At 40.5% G+C, this 22,354-nt stretch overlaps 1 protein-coding gene across 1 annotated transcript in view; it reads left to right on the forward strand.

The window, feature by feature from the left end:
• The first annotated feature begins 1,588 nt into the window (after positions 1-1,588).
• Positions 1,589-22,354, forward strand: part of cntnap3 (contactin associated protein family member 3) — a 79,213-nt gene continuing 58,447 nt past the window's right edge. Inside the window, 1 exon segment of the mRNA XM_077020623.1 lies at positions 1,589-1,863. Within this exon segment, the coding sequence (XP_076876738.1) occupies positions 1,779-1,863 (85 nt within the window). The 5' untranslated portion in view covers positions 1,589-1,778.

The raw sequence follows: 22,354 nt of genomic DNA on the forward strand, positions 1-22,354 counted from the left end.
GCAGCCTGCAGACACAAAGGCCTTGCGATTCCCATCTGTCGTCGGCAATGGTGCGCGCCATTGTTGGCGACAGCAGAAGCGCTAACAAAAGGTTTTAGCTGTTCACCCATGCCACCGTTCAGGTGCATGTGCATCAGCGGATGGTGGGCACAGAGGGATTGGGCATAACGCAGATGTAAGTCAGCAAGTCAGGTCTTATCCGGTTTAATTGCCTGCCACCTCGGTGTAAAGTCCATTTCCCCTGTGATGTTTTGCACTTTGCCTCTGTGCATGTCTGTTGTTGCACTGCGTGTGCACGTCACTCATATTAGCATCTTTGCAATGTACCGAATTCAGCCGTCATGTGCAAGTTTGCAAAAGCATTCTTGGTTTTGCTTTTTCCCCCAATGTCCAAAGAGACGCGGCTTTGAGATCAGACACCCGACATCGCGTATTGCGCAGAGTACATTTCTTTCCGGTCTCAACATTCTCAAATGTTTACTGTCATGGATTTTTTGTATTGATGTTCCCAAGAGCAAAGAATCTTCTCGGGATCATGCCGAGGTCTTTCACCTTAACCTACCTGCCCTATTCCATTGTGATGTCTTCCTTGAGAACACATGACACAGCACTTTCTTGAAATTTGAGCATATAACCAGATATAGCCTTCAGTTTCTTGCTCAGTGGTCCGGCACTCCTGCACGTTTCTTTTTTTCGAATAAATGAAGCTGGGTAGGTTTCTAAAGCCCGCCAAGCGATCTGCCTCCCTCTTTCAATGCCACATGCTCTCAGCAGGGCCGGAGCGCATGCATGTGTTGTAGTGTGTGTCAGGTTACCGGGTTAGGTGGTTACGAGTAGTTCTTTCCCACAGATGCGATCTGCTTGCTGAGTGTGCTTCACCCCTTTTCTCTCATTCCCATAGCAGCTGAGCCCCAGTTTGATGCCTATTGATTTGAGCTACAGTGATGCATTGTTGTGACAACAGCCTATTCAATGCCTCAGTGTGTAGTGTCTTCTTTCATTTATATTTATTGGCCACCAAAACTCTCTAAACACATTGGGTCTAAATAATAAACACTATAGACAGCCACAGGTAGGCTATATTTCAACTCAGATTAATACCCTTTAAATAAATCAGTAGCAATAAACCCATCGGAATGACTATGAACATTTATGAAGTGTTCCATAAAGTTTTTTTTATAGTCATCTAATTAATCTAAATCAGTGACCTTAGAGTGTTTTCATTTTCATGTTGGTAGGTAGCAGGGGTTTTAACGTGAATTCAGCACGTGCATGTTTTAAGCTCTAGGCATTAACTGCGGAGGCATAATGGCAGCCTTGAAAAAAAATATGGCACCGTAAAAATGACTTCATAGCAGAATTTCCATTTGTCATATTATTTAATACAAGAATATTCGTCCTTAAAGTAACGTCACCTTAAACGTTAATCAAAGCAAAAAGTGACAACATACAGGGAGAAATTGGTTAATAATGAAGCCAGCGCTGTCAGTTCAAACATAGTTATCCCTCATGACAAAAAAATGCGACTGGAAAATATAACCTCGTGGTCACGTTATTCCAACTCCACAGATTTGGGTGTTCACCGGACAGCGCGCTCAGACAGAGGACGGGCTGTAGGTGTGTCTGAGGATCTCATGCAGAATGTATTCAAATGTTTTCGGCAGTAGGATGGCGTAAAAGTGCCGCTCTGAACAGACGCTCGGTAGACAGAATAGCGCGCTTCATTACGTTAGTGGAGGAGAGAAGGCAGTCTTGTTTCAGCATCCCGTGCGCACAACATGGATTTGTTGCTCCGAAATAATTGTGGAATGCTTATAGGACTGTCCATTATTCTTTGGTTGGTACGCGTATCACCCAGTCAAGGTAAGAGTATTCCAGTTTAAGCCTTATTGTGATAGTGGTGAATGGTTGCAGGTGCACGGCACATGAGCTACAAAACCACACGCGTGAGCGGATTAGAATAGTTGTTTTTGAACTTTGCAGCTAATTTAACAAAGTGAATTTGCTGTCGGTTTTATGGTCTTTGCAAACCCAGATAAGTGTTTGGTTTAAGTGGTGTATATTTGAAGCAGTGATGATATAGAATGATTTCCCTGGCAGAAATGTGGGCGCTTTCATAATACTGCCTCAAAGTGTTCTGATCAGTACCTACGCATTAATTGTACATTTATAAATAGATTTGTAGATATTTTTGTTTACTTATCATAGATTTAATCGGTTGACATTTTTTGTACTAGTATACTACTGCGTTCTAAGACGGGTTAGTGTCAGACGAGGCGTCCGTGGTCCCGACTGTGGTAAGACAAAGATTGTTTCTCAAAAGCTTTAATCAGAACGAGAAAGATTACATTTTCGTTTCTAATGAATGCGCATTGATAAGCGTCACAAACTGGAAGATCACAAACAACGAGGCTCCGGAAAGAGAGAAAACTGCACCAGCATGGGACGCTGTCGCTGAACGGACAGGCTAATCCGAGTCCTAAGGGTGCAAACTGCTTGTCATTCGATCTTTCGCGTCCCGCCGAATCACCCCAGCCAACAGAAGCCGGATGAAGAAATGCACTAGTTAGTCGTTCTCTAACAGGTTCCACGTGTTTATTATCTACAAGTAAAATTTCTCGCGATTTAATGACCTGTCTTCATATCTATTGCATCTGGGTTTTGGCCAATCCGAACCATATGCACAAATTTGTGTGAACTCCCTATGCCGTATTCTTAGAGCATTTTTAAATGCTCTCTTTTGTGCCTGAATTAGTGACCAGATTCCTGTTTTGTTCCAGTTCATTGGCAGACTCTCAGATGTAGTACAGCTCACTACCAGTATTGATCCTTAAAGCGAGATAACCGTATCAATCTAGCTAAATTTAAAAGGGTCAGGAGGAAAAAAAAATTAATCTTAGTATTGCTAATGGCATTTCTTGAAGACTTTGTCTCATAATTCAGATAACAGATTTAAGTAAATAGACCTCCAGGAGTCCCCTTTTAAATTTTATCCTTTTAAAAAAAGAGTTTACCCATGAAACTGGTTTACCCATGAAGTTTTTACTGGGGAAAGCATAAAAAAATACAATAGCTCAAGATGCTCAAGAGGGTAAAAAACTTGGATTTAAAGTGCCTGAAATGAAAGTGACTTCACTGGGGTTTTGTAGGAGCTGGGTGGCAGATGCTACGGGATTTTGCAGCTTGTTGCTTGCGAGATGGAGGGGGGTTTCAAAAAGCAGGACACCAGCTAGGAGTGATGTTATATACTGGTTATACTGGTGGGTATACTGATGGATCCTCCTGAGGAGGCCACTGAAGACGCTGAACTCATGCCAGCTGAGCTGGAGTTCATATCTGGAGCTCAACATTCGCTGTTTACTGTTTGTGCCAGGTGACCCATTTCTCTCTCTCTCTCTTTCTTTTTTCCCGCTCCCCATCCATCGTAGTTTCATAAGGTTCCAGAAATGAAACCACTAGAGAACCCGCAACGTGTCACATGCCCACGAAACACCACTGGCCAAATTACATATCACACTTAAGGTCAGGGGTTTGATCCCAGCTGATGTGACTTCTTCTGCGACTTTGAGGGCAATCCTCAATCTAATATGAATGAGCAGTGTCCCTGCTGGTTGTATTATTTGCGTCTGCTATATATAAACTCCATAGGTGTCTGGAAACGTGCCAAAGTCATAACAGCTGAGATACAGGTGCATGGCCTAATATGGACTGCACAGGAATCCCTAAAATCCCTAAAAGTATTAACATTACAGACGGCCAACTTCTTACTGCTATGTATACTTTTTAAGTGAGAGACAGACGCAGGTGTATTTAAAGTGTTATCCGCGCTCAGCTCGTCTCGCTTTTTGCACTTTTCCATTCGACCTATCAGAATTTAAGGAGGACCTATCAGAATTTAAGGAGGACCTATCAGATCTCGGGAGGACTTACTTTCACTCAGCTTGTTATCATCACTTTCTGGGCATTTATCGCTGCCAAAAGCCGACCTGGAGGCAGCCAAGTGTTCAGTTTAATCATGACTGTATGGGAGCTTACGGTCTGCTGCGGTATCTTCCATGAGCATGTGTTATGATAAAAGTTAGTCACTGGCAAGGCACAAGAGTGGCCCGTATTTACGATTGTTAAGTAATTGTGAGGTTTCCAACATTGGCATGGCTTGCAAAAAGCAAGTTACAGATTCAATTACACTGTTGGACCAGGCGGGGATGTAAGAGCTGAGAGGTCTCCACTTTGGCTGTCTTTTAGCCTTGATTGCTTGTGGCCACCTTACGACTGTTTGGGAACACATAGTTCTTCTACAGACGAGGTTTCATCTCTGATGGTTTTTGCGTGTCCCCGTTTGCTTAGGCAATTGGTGCTGTGCTGTTATTAGCCAAAGGAGTTTGATAAGATTAACTCGTATGGAAATTAGATGTACATCACAAAACATGGTGTTTATGCAGTCCGAGACGAGGCGCATCACAATTAATTGTTTTTCAGTGAGCCTGTTGTTTGTATGGAGAGGTACATGAACTCCTCAAATATGATCAATTTGTTGCAAACGCTTGTGGATTTCACTGCAAAGCGCACCACCCATTATGATTCATGACTGTGGAGAATCTCAAAGCGCTTGGATAAAGAAACAGGAGGAGAGAGCAGAGAATAAATCACCCTCATGCATCTTCTTTACTGTCATTTGTGAAACTATGTGATTGGAAAGCCAAACCAGAAATGGGAATGTTCCGGAGTCAAGGTTACACAATAGTGTCAGTGGGGGCCGGCCTTATCCACCCCACCCCCCTGACCATGAACTTGAAGCAGGCACTCATGAATCTATATTTATTAATACGCAGTGCAGTATTTAAGCTGAAAATTGGCCCACAATCACGCCACACCTGCCAGTGACTCATGGCCCCCTTTGGTCTCAAGGCCAGATTCCTCAAAAGACTTGAACACCAAAAGCTGGATACATTCATCTTCCACACCTGTCACCACTGATAGGTGATACTAGGACAAGAATTCATCATCTGCACGGACTCTGTGTCACAGTATATACTGCACCAGGAAAAATATTTCCTTACCTGCCAATGGAAAGCCAGATTAGAAATAATTTTTCAATTTGTTTGAATTTTTCTTCAAAATTCATTCTGAATGTGTACGTATGAATGTTTTCATATGTAGTAATTCATGTTGTAATTCATGACATCGAATTATAAAGGCAGGATAGGTTTACCTGGGGAGATTAAGTGCTGTTTTATAAGGTTAAGATTCACACAGACCCATGTACAGACATATAGTATAATGTATTTTACATAACACTCATACTCATGTTCAGACAGAATATTATAACAAAGCTTTTTATAAGTTTTATTAATTGAGCTCCACCTGCATGGTTAACAAAGCACAATATGACAAAACATAAAGTGATGAATGATTTGAACTCGCAAAGACTGTCAAGGAATTTTATCGGAGAGTAGCTGTTTTTGCTACACACAATTTGCCAGCTTACGGAGCAGCACAACAATCAGGTTTCATACAGTGTACACCAGTCAATAATCTCACAGTGAGCAGGCTTACCGTTACCATTGGTAACACTAATCACTAAGTGCTTGTATCCAAATGACCTAGTGCTCCAGAAGGCTAATACAACCTAATCAATGTCCATACTCTGCTCATTTACTCATTATCTGTTGTAGTGCGATAATGTAGTGATGTATAATGATGAAATGTAGTGATGTATATTGATGCAATTTAGTGATGTACAGTGATGTAATGCAGTGATGTATAGCGATGTAACATTGTGATGTATAGTGCTGTAATGCAGTGATGTATAGTGATGTAACATTTTGATGTAAAGTAATGTAATGTATAGTGATGTATGTAACCAAGGAAGACTCCAAGAGAGCAGCTGCAGTGTTTTGTACTGAGATTAGAGATCAAAATTCTATGAAGTACATGAGGTTTCAGGTCTTTATCAGCTGTGCACGCAAAGTGCTTCTGAAGTTATAATTCTAAGAGTGTAGAAAATTCTAAGAGTGTAGATCAGTTTTAAATATATACTGTTTATATACACTAAAGTTAGGGATATTTGGCTTTCGGGTATAAATGCACTCTAGCCTTTACAGGTGAACTTAATGTAACTTTCACAAAACTTTTGAATGCACATGTCCAACTGTTCAGTGTTTCAGCACACTTGCTGTTATCTAACAAGGAGCTTTGCAAAATTCACAGCAAGTGTTTGATCCATGAATCAACCAATTATGGTGGCCCTGAAAATTCATTGTGCTGCAAAGGAAAAATGCGCTGCAAATACACAAAGCAAATGCATCAAAATGACATTGCATGTACTACATTTAAGAAACGTGCTGCAAATTAAGAAACACTGCAAATCTAGCCACAACACAGTTTCTAGTTAAAAAGCTAGAGTGTTCGTCTTACCAGGGTATGTTTTGTCTATTTTGGTGAATCGTTTTGAAACATACTGCATCATTTAGCTCAGCCGTGATAAAATCTCTTACACTTATCACTAGGTAGTCGCTTCTTATATCATGGGTAAACAGCTAAATGCTCTTTAAATGTAGCTAGCTAGTTAGGTATTTAGACAGAAACAAAAAAAAATCCCATTTAACTCAACTATCTAAATAGCTAACTAGGGGACTTAATAAAGCTCTTAAAATGTAGCTAGCTACGTTTACCTTTACTATTTAAGTTCTGTTCAAAGTACTGAGAAACTGTATAACACAACTGGTTTTTATGGCTAAAAACCTATATAGTCCATGCGTAAAATAATCCATCCAGAAACAATTCCATTGTGTTGTGGGCCACTTCTGTTGTGTTGTGGCTGGATTTGCAGTGTTTCTGAATTTGCAGGGCGTTTCTGAAATGTAGCGCACGTGATGTCATATTGATGCTTTTGCTTTGCGTATTTGCAGGACGTTTTTCTTTGTGGTGCGATGGACTTTCAGGGCCACCATAACCAAGCCATTTCCTGATTCAGTTAGAATTGGCATTTAAATAGGATTTTCTCAGACGGAAGTGGCCACTGCGTCACAGGGTATCAGCAGGTTGCAACAGAGATACAGAGAAACTCGAAGTGTCACAGAAAGCCATTGAAGTGGACGTCCTTTAGTCACATCCCACACTGATGAACAGTGCCCTGCGGAACCGGATGATGAATGCCACATAACTCCAGACACATTTATGGCACCCGAGTGTCATGTCAGACCATTTGAAACTGTTAGCATGAGAGTGGTCTGAATGCTAGATGACCTGTAAGGGTACCTGACCACACCACCAGGCACAGGTATCATCATCTTGCATGGAGCATGGAGCATTTACACTGGACGAGGGACCAGTAAGCCTCAGTGCTGTGCATTGATGAAAGTCAATTCACGTCGAACAGAAATAATGGCCGCCAACAATGTTGGAGACATCAAGGAGAGCACTATAAATCAGCCACTGTTGTCACCAGATGAGCCTTTGGTGGTGCTGGTGTTACAATGTGGGCAATAGTCCAGTTATTGTGCCTCTGCATGAACAACACAGGCCTAATTTCATTTTCATATACGGCAATGCTCCAGTTCATCGAGGTCGCATCATTAGGGAACGGCTGCTGTAGAATGAGCTTAATAAAATGGAGTGGCCTACACTTTCTCCAGACCTGAACCCCATAGAAAACCAACGGGACCAGCTGAGTCACTGTGTAGAGGTTCATAACTCAGTGACCTGAGGTCCACCCATCAAGAAGAGTGGGGTGCCATGCCTCAGCAGACAATACGTCAACTTGTGAACAGAAAGAGACATAGTTGTCAAGCTGTAGTTGTTGATCAAAGACACATGACAAGTTATTGAAACATAAAAATCTTTTGTTGGCGTACCCACCACTGTTTCATTAAATTGTTTTAGATGAGGAAATCACCATTGTATGATTCTATTTAAATGCCCTACTTTCATAATACATCACTGTAGCATATATAAGTTAATTAAGAAAAAAAGCAGTGGAAAATTCCACTCATCATTGGCTATATTCTTTCACCTGAATGAATAGTTATGGACTTTCTGCTTGGCAGAGCCTGTCTGTTCTGGGCAAACTGTGAGCTTGAGCTGGCTAGCAAGCATATATGTCAGTCCAATTATGAACGTGAAGGAGAGACGCACCACTGCAGGCAACGAGAAACGTGGGTGAACCCGACCACTTGGCCCGTACACCAGAAGAGCACAAAAATAAACTGGAATTATAGGAACAACATTGCTGTTTGCATGTCTGTTTGTATAAATTCTTGATTACGCAGATATGCTTAAATGATTAAACAGACACTTGATTACAGTACAGAGTTACGCTACATGGAATTCTCCTTCCAAATGAAATACTTTAATTGTGGGCCTTTCAAATTAATCACCACCAGAGTAACAATGTATACGAATGAATCGTCCAGCCCTCCTTATTTAATGAAATTGTGTGTGACTTTCAATCAAGTGGAAAGAAAGTAATTCAGAGTGACTGAATGTGCCCCACCCTCATCCACCTTCCTCCACCACATCACTCGCACCCCCCTCCACCCCAAAGCTGCATGGAATTCAGTGCCCGTATTCCATTTCACTCTCCAGTGCTTTCCCCTGGGAGAAGCCAACAAGGAAGACAGACCAACTGCCAGACTGGGTCAAAGGGGACCCTTCATGTCCTCCCCAGCGAAGGGGGAATTTGTTAGACATTCCTTTGCATGTCAAAAAGGCTCCCTGGGTGCTCAGGTACGTTAGGCCGAGGCGTTTGTTGTTTCCTCTGGCTCGCAAAGAGAACGACATTCGCAGACAAAAACTTTCCTGTTGTGTCATTTGTCCGAGGTATATTTGTCTGTCCTAGAAACCAATTAGGGAGACTTTTTAGGGCCTTGTTTTTCATTGTCTGAAAATGCTGAGAAAGTTTTGCTGTTATTGTCCGCGAAGGTGCATTTACAGCATGTTAGTATGTATATGTAATGTCACTGAACGTTTTGGTCTCTACAACTTACTGTAGCTCGTTTTTCCAACCCTAAAAATGTTTGAGTTATATGTTATAATCGCTCATCAGCTTTGACTTAGCAATGTCATACTTGCTTTCCCGACAGCAGCCAGCTGCCGGAAGAGGCAATTACAACATGCATTCTGCAAATTATTCATGCAAGTCCATCAACCCCTCACTCACCCACCAAGACCCCCTACCAAACTGGGCGATAGCCCATAACAAGCAAGGATTCATTGCTCTTTTTAAACAGACTTCTGTCAGATATTATTTAGAGCGAGAACATTTCATCATATTAAGACAGACTTTGGGTACATCACAGGTGCGATAGAAAGAATGACACGTCTGGAACAGCATGCGGATGAAACAACTGAACACGAAATGACGTCTCCCAACAAATCAGCCCATTAACGGGCTACAAAGAGAGATGTTGGCCTCTTGTTATTCTGTACTGTCACTTTGATGTCATGTACTTGATGTCATGTAAAATAGCGTCCACAGCAGATCACGTGATACTCTATAAAGGAATCTGTTGTAACGAACAGCGGGACGAAGAGCAGAATAAATAAATAAACAATATTCCTTTGATCGAGAATAGTGTTAGAAGTTTCAAAGCCATCAATCCAACCCCAGGACATATGAGCTTCACCACCCACAGATCAGGCCTGTCTCATGAGTCTTAACTTGTGAGATTATGATAATCCGAACTAGTCCTGAATTATAAATGACAGTGCCAGTTTTCGGGCCAAAAAGTGGTGGGACATTTGTACTGCTATCATAGAGAAGATCACATGGCTCTAAATCACACAGCTTGGTTAGTGAGTGCTTTACTAAAAATGTGACTGCTGTACATTCTGAATGCACAGGTAATTGCTTTTGCGCCCGCCGAAGAATATTAGTTTATCTTGACGGGAAATGAACTGCTTGCATTTCAATTTGATAGACAGTTTCAATTAACATTTGCTAACAGAATACTGTATGTGTGCGGCATGAGAGAGAATTTCCAGGGGCTACAAAAAATGATGGAGAATATCTCAGATTTATTTTTTGGATCTCACTTTCTGCCATAGCCTTTCATGCGATTTGCTTTGCCAAGGTAAGGACGCAAATGACAAGAATGCAAAACACACAGAAGAACTGAAGCAGTGGAAAGGTGTGACGCAATGTCCTTCTCGAGTTTTAATGTTGGGCAAAAATGACGAGCAGGACATGCAGGGCCGGAGTGGGCCCTTTTTTCAGCCCGGGAGTTTCGTGCCCAAATCCGGCCCAAAATTATTTTTCCCTCCCAATTGGCCCAAACTAGAGATTGACATGGTCCGGCCCATCGGGAATCCTCCCGAATCTCCCGATTAGCCACTCCGGCTCTGAGCACATGACTCAATATGGACCGCTGCAGCCTCACGCTATTCCCACACTTGCACTGTTCCTGCGCTTGTTATCTGCGCCTATAAGGGAAACAAAAGGAAACGCTAGAGTGGTTAGGGACCATAAGTATAATTATATCTATAAGAATACATTCAACACAGTACATTCCCAAATGGTTTTAAATGCCTTTTGTTTTTAATTGTCCGAATGTGTTGTTTGACCTCATTATGAAAAGCAGTGAAGCACGGTTTCCTTTCAGGGTATCTGCTACAACGATTGTGATGTTTTGACATTAACAATAGAAAATGTATTAAGTAGTCAGAATAGTTTTTTTTGTATATATTTTTGTATATATATATATGACACCAAACAACACATTCTTTCATGATAAGACAAAATGTTTTCAATGTTATTGTGAATAAAGTCACACAGTTTCTGCCAAAATAAATACGTTCTATAAATACAGTTTTTTAGCTGGAAAAATTTTATGTATAATTTTGTAATAACTTTCTTTCATGGAATTTAATGTAATCTATTTAGAAGCCAGACCTTTTCTTGTGGTATCCCATCCATAAACGTATTGTGTAGAGTAGTGTGATGTTTTTTGAAACAAAGGTTCTTATAGAACTTTTGTAGTTTTCACGATGACCAGATAGACTTTCCCTACAGGTGTATCTGCAGGAGACAGACAGATAAGCTGGTAAGCATCAGACAGACAGGTAGGGCTGTAAGCATCAATTCTCATTTGGCTCTTAAAAGCATGTACACACCAGAGTGGATGGCTCCCAACACCTTGGCAGAGTCTCCAGGAGTTACAGGATGTTATATATCCTTCGCCATTCACCCATTCGATGTTCTGAAACCAATATTCCATATTCCAAAAACAGACATATATGTTTGTATAAGATGTCTTTGTTATTCCAAATCAGATAGGTGTGGGGTGAGCATAAGTTATGTTTGTAGATGAGAGAAATGCCTTGCGATAAAATGGAGACATCTTAACAGGGATTTTATCAATGTCAGCATTACAAATGAGAAAAAGGTAGATTTTCACATAGCTTGGACAAAATATGGAGAGGAATAATACTGCAAACTTAGGTGGTTTTTAAAGATTTAATTTGTCTAATAAATGTATTCTTTAAAATATAAAAATCCAGGAAATCGAGACCACCATTGTCAATTGACTTCTTTAGATAGACTCCTGTTTTTCCACACAAAAAAATTGAAGAGCACTTTGTCAAGGTCTCGTCATTGAGATCCAGAGTCAAGGCTGCATATGTTAACCGTGAGATTCCTCCTGCTTTACTCAGTAAAATTCTCCCTTTCACTGATAAATCTGATTCCTTTCACTGATAAACCATTCATTTCACTGATCCTTTCACTGATAAATCTGATTCGTTCACATATAAATCTGATTTATTTCACTGATAAATCTGATTAATTTTACTGATTAAGTTGATTCCTTAGCTGATGTAATTTCCTTTGGGTTTTCTGTATAACTGGGTTACAGTTTGAGGTGCTGCTTTTGTTTTGATTCTTCATTATTGAGATTCCTAAGTATTGCACTTCTTCGTTTATAGGGATACTATGCAGTTCAAATCTAGTACAGCTCTTGATTGCCATAAGCTCACATTTATTAAGATGGAGCACAACACAGATGCCTGTGAGATCTGCTGAATTACATTAACGGCTACAAAGGTCTGGCTTTCGTTTTGTTTGCACTTTTGTAAGTCGCTCTGGATAAGAGTGTCTGCTAAATGCCGTAAATGTAAATGTTTCTCAAAAAAAGTGTTGTGTCATGTGCTAGTTGTGCTCCCTACTCTACTGTCTTTAATATGACATGCAGTAAGTTGTGCCACTATCATAAAGAGTATGGAGAGGCAGGACAATCGTGTCTTATTCCTCTGGAGAGATTGAATCTGGGGGATGTGCCACCTACCAAGTTTTATTACAGCTATTGCTGTTCTTGTAGAGACTCTTTACAGCACAAGACAAGTAGCTACCAAAGCCAAATTTATCTAATGACTGCAGGATGAATTGATGATCCACTGTGTCAAAGGCTTTATAGGAATCTAAGAACAGAATAAAAACATCTAAAATATCCTGAATGTCCAATAGACTAATCCTGAATGTCCAAAACTAGCCTAATATTGTTTGTTATGTGCCTTTTGAATATAAACCCTGACTGTGTTTCTTCATTTATTGAGTCCAGGACCATATTTTGGGTGGCAGTTATCAATCTTGGAAGTGTCTTTATTGAATTTGGGAATTAGGGTTGTTAAACCTTGAGTTACAGTCACTACTGAATTTTCTGAAAAATGCACTAAGCTCAAACTTCAGAAGTTCCCAGTTAATACCAAATTGCTCATTTTATTTGGCTTTAGACCAAAAGTGAGAAACCAGGCACATCACCTCTCTTTCTGCTACCTCTTTCACCAGTAATGAGCTACTACGTTTCCAATATACCGAGCGGTCAGCACCTAATAAGAGGCAGATAATTTGATCTTAATATATATAGCCTTCTGATCTGTAAGGGGAGTGGGGTGTATGTCCACTTCAACATAACTTTAGATAAACCCCTGGGAAATCAATCCAAAAAAATCTTAATCCTGTTTTATTACTCCATGTAAATGTTTTAGTATTAGTGTATTCTACTCTCCATATATACTCATGTAAATGTTTTATTACTGGGGTATTTTAGTCTCCATATATCTTCAAGTTTAAACTTGCATCCATGAATGTAATGAGATTTGTATTTGTTCTATTTCGTGAACCTGGAGGCCATTTATCCATGGAGCTTTCAGGAACAATATTAAAGTCGCCTCCCAACAGTAAAGTTGCATTTGGGAATTTAGATAACCAGCTTAGCAGTATATCTTCTACAGATATAATAAGACTATTATTCTATTGAGTTGTATTGTATCCATACATGTTGCATATTATATAAACTCAGTCATTATATTGTATGGTTTAGCAAATTAAATAACCAGCCAGGTCCCCGTCCCCATTAAACCTGTTGTTTACTGTGGTGACCTTGGCTGAATGTTCTGTACCTGGAGAGAGCCAAATAGAATTTCCCCACTGAATTTCCAGTAGTTTGTATTGTGTGGCAAAGAGTGGGGTTCATGTAAATAGCTGTTTTGAACTGTTTGGCAAGAAAGCTTTGCACTCAACATTTCTTCGTAAACCCTTAGCATTAAACCCCCCCCCCCCCCCCCCCCATTTCTTTCTTTTTTATATGAAAGGGACTATAGTCCAATGAGAGCAAACGAACCTTAGAAAAGAAGAAACATGGAGGTGTCGAGATCTAAGGAGTTCCCCTTTAGGTCAGTCATCCTTCACCTCTACAGTAACTCTGAGCTACTGATGAAACCTCTCCCTCCCACCAAGCAGGCTGTCTTCCCCTCATCTCGTGCCTTCTTAATCTTGGCCCACAGTCAGGTCCTCCGTGAAGTGCAGACCCTTGGACTGCAGAGAAGCAGTGTTATTTGCTGCTTTGCACAGCACCTCCCTGTGCCACCACGAGACAGACCTGATGAAGACACTGTGAAGACTCTTCATTCTTCTCCACTCACTTTTCAGCGAGGGTCATCTTTTCATTCATCACTGTACTCTCAAACACGTTGCTCCTTGATGTAATCAGGTTGGCCAGACTGTGGACAACGCTGACATAACATCATTGTCTGTGTCATGGGACTTAGATAGAGTGGATTTCTTGGCAGGAGGGGGCCGGCAATGGCAGGAATTCTTCATTCGGTGGGAGTACCGTGCAGTCCATCCTGCCATTATATTTGTGGTTGTTGACTGCGATGTTAGCATGGTTTTCAATCTCACCACTGGCATCACTTTTTCTAATTGACTTCAGAGTACAAGTGTGCTTCTTAGTTTTACTTTACTCACTACACTGGAAAGAATGTACATTAAGGTTTGGTGCCGAGAGCTCAACAAACAACGTATTACCACACTGCCATCTTGTACCCATCCCTCCACCGCAGGAGGAGCCTTTTGGCTGATTCTTTTCACCTTGTGATTGTTATGCCTAGATTGTGTGCTGCAGGTCAACAGGGTCATCAACAGCTACTGATTGTGACATTTAGCCTAATTGTATCGCATAGTTTAATAGGATCTTGCTGGAATGGCCAGTGGCAGGTCCGCTTGGCCTTTAGGTGGGTCTGCTCACAGGACCCGAAAATGGAAAAGGACTCTGCTCAGATCTGTGGCGTCTGAACCCAACTGGGGCTGTCTGCAAAGCTCCAGTGCAACTTCAAATAATAAATACAGGTTAACTGAACCTGAGTGCTGAAGCAAGCAACGACAAGCTTGGCCTTGGCACAAGGCAAAAAAATTTGGCAGAAAAGTCAGAGATATCTCCTGATTTTTTATATTTTTTATTTTAAGTCTGAGTTTAAACGTTTCTGCTGTGAGTCATATGTCAATAAGTTCACGCTTGGATAGACCGGAGGCTAGTTACGCATTTGCTCCACATTTTTCATTTTCAGTGGTGTGGGTTGCATCAGTAGTCACCCAACGTGACCAGTGTCCACACATGGTGAAGAAATCCTGGTTTCTTTTCTCTGGGGACATCACTGCCCATCATGCAGTCTGAATCGTGAAACCAATGTCCGCATGCCGCTCCACTGTTAAGTCTCTCTGTTTAATGAAGTTCCAAAGGATGGACCTAATGAATTATGGGAAACCACCCCACCTCCACCAAGCTTCATGCTTTGAATTTTTATTGACTGATTTTTTCTAGAGCCTCAATCATTGCTATACTTTTCCTCAACAAGAGGGTTAGGCTATTTTATACATTATGGCTATTGAGGGTAGCCCATAGTAATTGTCTTTTGGGGTCCTATCTGTTTTCAGAGCTTTATTGAAAAGCATTATTAAATGTTATGAGGGGGTTTTAACACCAAGTGCTGAATGATGGATTGCCAACATTAGCTGTCCCATTCTCATGCTGTTAGGTACGTAGATGCTTAGACTCTTTCCAGACTGTTATCAAACTGTTATCTGTGCCAACTGTAAAACCAGACTCTGAACAATAAGAGAGGGAGAGAGAGAAGACTGTATCTTCAGATGAGATGCCCTCTTCTAAATAGTGATTCAATATATTTTTCTGGCTTCGACATCTTTCACTCCTTAACAGTTTCATATTAAAGACAGGAAGCGTTTGGGCACAAATAATGTTCTTTGTCTACATGTGGAGAACATTTTTTTCAGTTGGAGTAACAACAATTTAGAGTTGTTACTTTCCTTTACTAATAGTAAAAAAAAACCTTCTTCCTGTTTTTTTGGATTGTTGGAGGTGGATGTTTAATTTTGCAAAACAAATGTCCTCCACAAGATTCACTAAGATTCACTGGGTTCACTAATGACCTCAAGTCAGCAGGTACAATTAACAAAATCAAGTGAGTAAACGCAGCCATGACAGGACTTTTACTTTCTTGAGCCAGAATGACTCCTTTGGCAGCAATGTTCTGAAATGATATGAACACAGATATTGAAGGATGAACAAAGCCCTCACACATTTCTCCTAGCCCTTCTACTCATGGGTGACCCTACAGCCTTGATTCTGTACCAGATAAGGTTATCTCCATCTTGCCTATGGCAGGATTTGGTGACATGTCAGCACTAAGGACCCCTCCATTTGCCGTTTGTCTTTGTGGCTCATTCATGAAAACCACATTTTGCTGCAGCTCAGTCTTTATCAAACACCATGACAGTTCTCCAAATTCCAATTATAGTCATTAGCAAAAGTGCCAGGTACATGCCTACTTTAATTATCTTATGTCCTTGTGAGTTATGGGCTTGGTCTAGGCACTGAGGCTCAAAACTAAAAAAGAAAAAAAAAGATAAATCATTGTCTTCATTGCCTTTCATCAGTAAGAAGATAAGACACAAAAGTCCTATATGCCCAAGGGTGTATATAAAAACTAACAAGAAGCTCACCTTCAGAGCTGTTTGTAGCTAATGTAATCACCACAAGGCTCAGTGCGTTCACTGCAAGAGAAACACCGCTTTTGTCAGACGTCCCCTCAGTAATGGAAATCCACTAGCTGTTTCACAGAATATGACACAAAGCGCCTGATCTGTTATGGTGAATGACTGCTGCTGTCATGAATTTGATGTCCTTCCCACTCATACAGTCACATGTCCAAATTAACTTCCTATTGGTAGTTATTTCAGCTAAACTGCTTCATCATTTTCACTGTCTTCTTATTTTAGTACTCAGACTAATTAATGAAACATCACTAATGTACTGATGTGGTTTCCAGAAGGCAATTATAGTAATGGTCCCTGACACTACAGGCATAGGGTTGCAGCAATCTGCTTAATTTAATAAAACACACAAAACAGCAGTATATCTTACAGTATATTACATACAATGAAACAATTATCTACTTGAAGCCTGGAAAATAATGTGTGTTTTGCTGTCAGTTAGTCTCCTTAGGTTTAAACTGCTGTTAAAGTAATTGTGTGTTTAATGATACTATTCTAGGGAAAATCTATGTTTTTTTTCTGTGCAGATAAAGTGGCTGAGATCTAAGAGTGTTGCTCTTGGTGACTGTGGTTTAGTGTGGTCATAGATCTTGCCCTTATCAGCAATAACCATGATGGTGCTAGGAGCTTCAAACCTATCCTCCCAAGTGCCCAGATTACGGCGCATTCAGATTACAAGCCATTCGTGTAAGGCTCTGCGCTAAACGGGCAGCACTGAGACACTGTGTGGAAACAGGTACTCTACAGTTATCACTGAAGTTTGGACATGCATGTAATGGAGTGTTGCACCCTAAAATTCTATACTGGGTAATGAGCAGAACCGCAAAATGGAGCAGTTAGCACTAAATAACTGGCTCCATTAATTTCATTTGGTGCTAAGCTAAATTAGCAATTTTGACCCCTTCAGTGCTTTTTCAATGATGAATAGTTGTTAAGGGTTGTTGCCATTTGAGATACAAAATTAAATTTCATTGTTTAAAAAAATGTCACTCCAATGTGCATGTCGTTTGATGTTCTTTGACGAGTTTGGTCTTTTTATTTAAAGACATTATAACACATATGCCCTTTTAAGGGTACTAAATTCTCATTTTTGCTGTATGGGCTAGATCATTGAAATAACAATAACTTAGCTCATTCAGAATTTTTTTTTATCTTTACTAAATCTCTAATACATTTGTTTTAAATTTAAACCCATCAAAGAAGCTGGTTCATATCACTTAAATTTATCTCATTATAAATAAATAAACTTCCCTCTGAATTAGCTGTATGTAATAGAGAGCTAGTATCAAGTCTTCTCACATGAAATATGACAATATATCTGGTGCCATGATTGTCCTAATCAAATCCCTCGAAGCCTGAAGAACTATGAGTCTGAATGAAAGGGATATTCTAGGGTTGCTCTATAATTGTTGTAGGAAGCAATATCATCATGCCAAAAAGAAGAAAAATCAGTCTGGACCTCAGACAGAAGATAGTGGACCTTCATTTTCAGGGGGAAGGATATACTGCCATTTCCAAGTGTTTCTTGGTTTCTAGAACAGCTGTGCATTGCATCATCGCAAAGCACAAAGAAACAAAGTCTGTTAAAAATAAACATGGCCGTGGTCGAAAACGCAAGATTTCTAATACTTTGCAGCGAAAAATAATCAGAGATGTCAACAAGAATCCCCGGACCTCTGCAAAGATGATTGTTGCTGAACTTGCTTCTTCTGGACTTGATGTTTCACGCAAGACTATTGTGAGGGCTCTTCGTGGTGGACTTCGTGGTCATCGTCCAAGAAAAACCCCATTGCTCTCACAGAGGCACATCAAAGCCAGACTGAACTTTGCCAGAGACAATCTGAAACATAAGGGTGAGTTTTGGAAGTCTGTCTTTTGGTCTGATGAAGCCAAACTTGAGCTGTTTGGGCATATGGATTCTGCTTTTGTTTGGCGTAGGAAAGGCGAGGCCTTCAACCCTAAAAATACTGTCCCCACAGTGAAACATGCTGGTGGAAGCATAATGCTGTGGGGCTGTTTCGGTGCTTCAGGGACAGGAAACCTTGTTCGGCTGCATAGGACCATGAAAAAAGAGGATTATGTGGAAATTTTGAAGAACAACATCAGGTCATCTGCTGCCAGTCTAGGGTTAGGTCGGCGCTGGGTCTTCCAACAAGACAATGACCCAAAGCACACATCGAAGTTGGTCAAAACCTTTTTGAAAGACAACAAAATCAACGTTCTGGAGTGGCCCTCTCAGAGCCCTGATCTCAATCCTATTGAGAATCTGTGGAGGGAGCTCAAGGTTCAGGTCCATGCTCGGAGACCAAGCAATTTGCATGATCTTGAACAAATTGCCAAGGATGTGCCAACTTGGTTAGAAATTACCAGAAAAGATTGTTGTCAGTTTTGAATCACAAAGGCTAGACTATTGACTATTAGTTGTCAGAGGGCTAATAATTTTGACCACTGCATTTTTTGCTTTTTTTTTTTGCACAGAAACTATAAAGACTCAAGGTTATGGCCCATGTCATTGGAAGGATAAGGGTTTTATATGATTTCATAAGGGGGCTAATAATTTTGACCTTAACTGTACATAAATTACTGGTCTCCTTTCTCTCCTGGATAAGCAGTTGCAAGAAAGCCCAGCATCCTTAACTAAAATACCTTTAGTATAATTCCCACCCATGGAAGCTAAACACTGTGGTGTAAATCCTGTGGTGTAATGGAATCTGTGTAGTGTTACTGTGTAGTGTTCAATGTTGATGATGTCAGAGGTTGGGCTTAGCTCTGGTATAACCTGGCTGATAAAGGTCAAGTAAACAGTCTAAGTCAAAGTAGTCTTTATTGTTGGTATTACAGACCCAACACAACATGCTCAATTCTGTTGTATTGTCTTGTCATCCTAAAATTTCTGCCAACTGTCAGTGTGAGTCATGTGAGATTAAATAAATAATCTGAAACACTTCTTCAGGCTCTCGCTCAAAAGTCTCATCGTTTTGCACATTAGTGACAAACCCTTTCCGTTCTAGGTTTATTCCAGTTTCTGTCTGTGTACTGGTCTCTTGTACAAGTCTAGGTGCCACAATTCTGCTGGCAGAGAGCTCAAACATTATTAGCAAATGTCCAGTAGACAAAAGATCTCTATGTGATTTTTACCACTCCGGTACTTTTCTCTGGCATGACGTGCTACTGAGGTAGGTTTAGCATCTTTTAAACCCTTGGCCCTTAATCCAGTGCCACACAGGAGCACTCTATCTTCTTCCTCAAGGGGCTGTGTCCTAACTCATTGGTCCATGTGTGCCTTGTTTTTCTAATGACTCTTTGTAGTTGCGTTTGATGCAAGTTGATGAGCTTGTTTCAGAAACGGTTTCATTCTGAAAATGAAGCCATTTTCTCCATCAACAAATATACCAATGCCAAAATCCAGATGTTAAGTTTCGCAGCTAATGAGCTAATGTCATGTATAACAGGGGCGTCATTTTTTATACAAATGTTCAATTGTACAAGCTATCTTACCTACTAAGTCTATAGCTGTTTCTGGCAAGTGTGTGCATTTTAAGCATTGATGAGATTGTGATTGTATTGTTCTGGTTGAGGGTCTCTGGAATCTCCCTAGCAGATAAATTCATTGCAGTTCATTTTTAATTATGATCTTGGCACTTTCACATCCCAATAGTACAGTACCAGAGTGACACTGGTCCACTGACAGGGTCCATTTAAATTTACAAAATAATTCGGAGCAACTTTCATATTTGTCAATGCTGACAGTACCTGGCCCATAGTGGATATGAGAAAACCCAGGTGGCAAGAGCTGCAAGCCAATGGTGACCTGTCGCATTGATTTTACCTGTAGTGAGATTGTAAGTGGGTTATTGTTCTGACTGTAAACAGGGCTCAGGGAATTTAACTAGATCTGGAAACAATTGCTAAAAACTAGATAGTGGATAAGGTAACATAATTCAAAAGCATTAAGATAATTGGGATTAAATACTTTAGATTTTGGCTGACTGAGAACAGCTCCCAGCTTGTTCATACTGGCATCTACTGGTATTTGTTTGTGGCATCTGTGAAGGTTAGCGAATTCTTTCTCTCTCTTTGTAGTACATTTTGGTGCAGTGAACCTTTGGTGTGGTGAAATTCTTGCTTTGTGAATGGTCTCGTTACTGAAAAATAATTTGCAATGAACCACGACGGTACCTATGGAAATATAAAAATTATCTCTGAAGGTTGTTTCCAGTGTGTTACTGCTGACACCTTTTTTTTTTACCTGTGACCAATGTCCAATATATGTCACCTGACAAAACTGGTATTTGTCGATTCTGAAATAGTTAAATTTAGATGCTCCTTAAGCTCCTGTAATGTTTTTCCAAATGCTATTATATTGTCAATGTAGACACTGATATGGAGTACCTTGATATCTCAAATGCCCGGTAAATCTCCTGTGGCACACACATAAACTGGGGTAGGGGGTTGTTGTCTTCTCCCTAACCTCAAACGTCATAGCAATTTTAGTCAAGCCTACTTCGAACATCAATGATAGAGAAACATTTGCATCCAGTAGTTATTAATAGTGCATTGGTTTAGAGTGCTATAATCTGCAAACATCCTGTACTGGTTGATTAAAGTGTTGGTTTAGAATGCTGTAATCCACAGACATCCTGTACTGGTTGATTAAAGTGTTGGTTTAGAATGCTGTAATCCACAGACATCCTGTACTGGTTGATTAAAGTGTTGGTTTAGAATGCTGTAATCCACAGACATCCTGTACTGGTTGGTAACCGTGTATTGGTTTTGAGTGTTATAATCCACAGACATCCTGTACTGGTTGGTAACCGTGTATTGGTTTTGAGTGCTATAATCCACAGACATCCTGTACTGGTTGGTAACCGTGTATTGGTTTTGAGTGCTATAATCCACAGATATCCTGTACTGGTTGGTAACCATGTATTGGTTTTGAGTGCTATAATCCACAGGCATCCTGTACTGGTTGGTAACCGTGTATTGGTTTTGAGTGCTATAATCCACAGGCATCCTCACATTTCCCTTATATGTTTTTGCAGTAGTGGTTGGGGAGACATGTTGACTACATGATTCTTTGTTTATTCCTGCAGCCAGTAACTCATGTAGATTATACTGCACATTGTTTATGTCAGCATATTCTAAATGACATGATCTTTCTTAATGGTTTAGTGTCTCTTAGCTATACGTGATGCTCTGGGCCTTGGGCCAAGCAAAAATCCCTCTCATTAAATAAGAAAACATTGCGTTCCCCTGCTAGTTTGCCCCTTAGCCTGTTCTAGCAAGCTTCAGGATTGTGTAAACAAAACAAAAAAAAAGAATATTAGGATCCAGCTTCTCTGGCTGTTTTCAAGATCTTTGGCATGTGTACCAGGTTCTGTGTGATACATATGGGTGATTACACTATCTTCTGGGACAACAGTATTCTTCAGGGATTCATTATGCAAACGTACTGTAAAATTATTCATATCAGTAGCCGACGAGGGACGCACTAATGGTTCTACTAATACACCAACAGCAAGAGTGAATCTGGAAGATGATTCGAGATGAAGAATGTCTTTGGACCCATAGGCTGCAAGCATTACACTTGCATGTAGTTCAGTGTTCTCTCCTAGGGGAGAGAACGTGGTGCTACCCAAGTCACACTCAACTACACTGCCTGAGTCTGTTTCCAAATGTTGTTTCTGACACAGGACTAAACATGGGATCTATGCACTTATGACCGCTTGGTTTTTACGTTTGGATTCACCCCAGAGCCGGAGTGGCTAATCGAGAGATTCGGGAGGATTCCCGATGGGCCGGCTCATGTCAATCTCTAGTTTGGGCCGATTGGGAGGGGAAATTAATTTTGGGCCGGATTTGGGCATGAAACTCCCGGGCTGAAAAAGTGTCCCACTCCGGCCCTGATTCACCCTATTATTGAAATTGCATTTAGTAGCAATACAGCCATATTCCTTACATCTCTAACAAAAGCATGTATCACTTTTCTTTGAAGATCGGCATTTTCCA

The sequence above is a fragment of the Brachyhypopomus gauderio genome, chromosome 10, assembly GCF_052324685.1.
Source record: "Brachyhypopomus gauderio isolate BG-103 chromosome 10, BGAUD_0.2, whole genome shotgun sequence".
Lineage (NCBI taxonomy): Eukaryota > Metazoa > Chordata > Actinopteri > Gymnotiformes > Hypopomidae > Brachyhypopomus > Brachyhypopomus gauderio.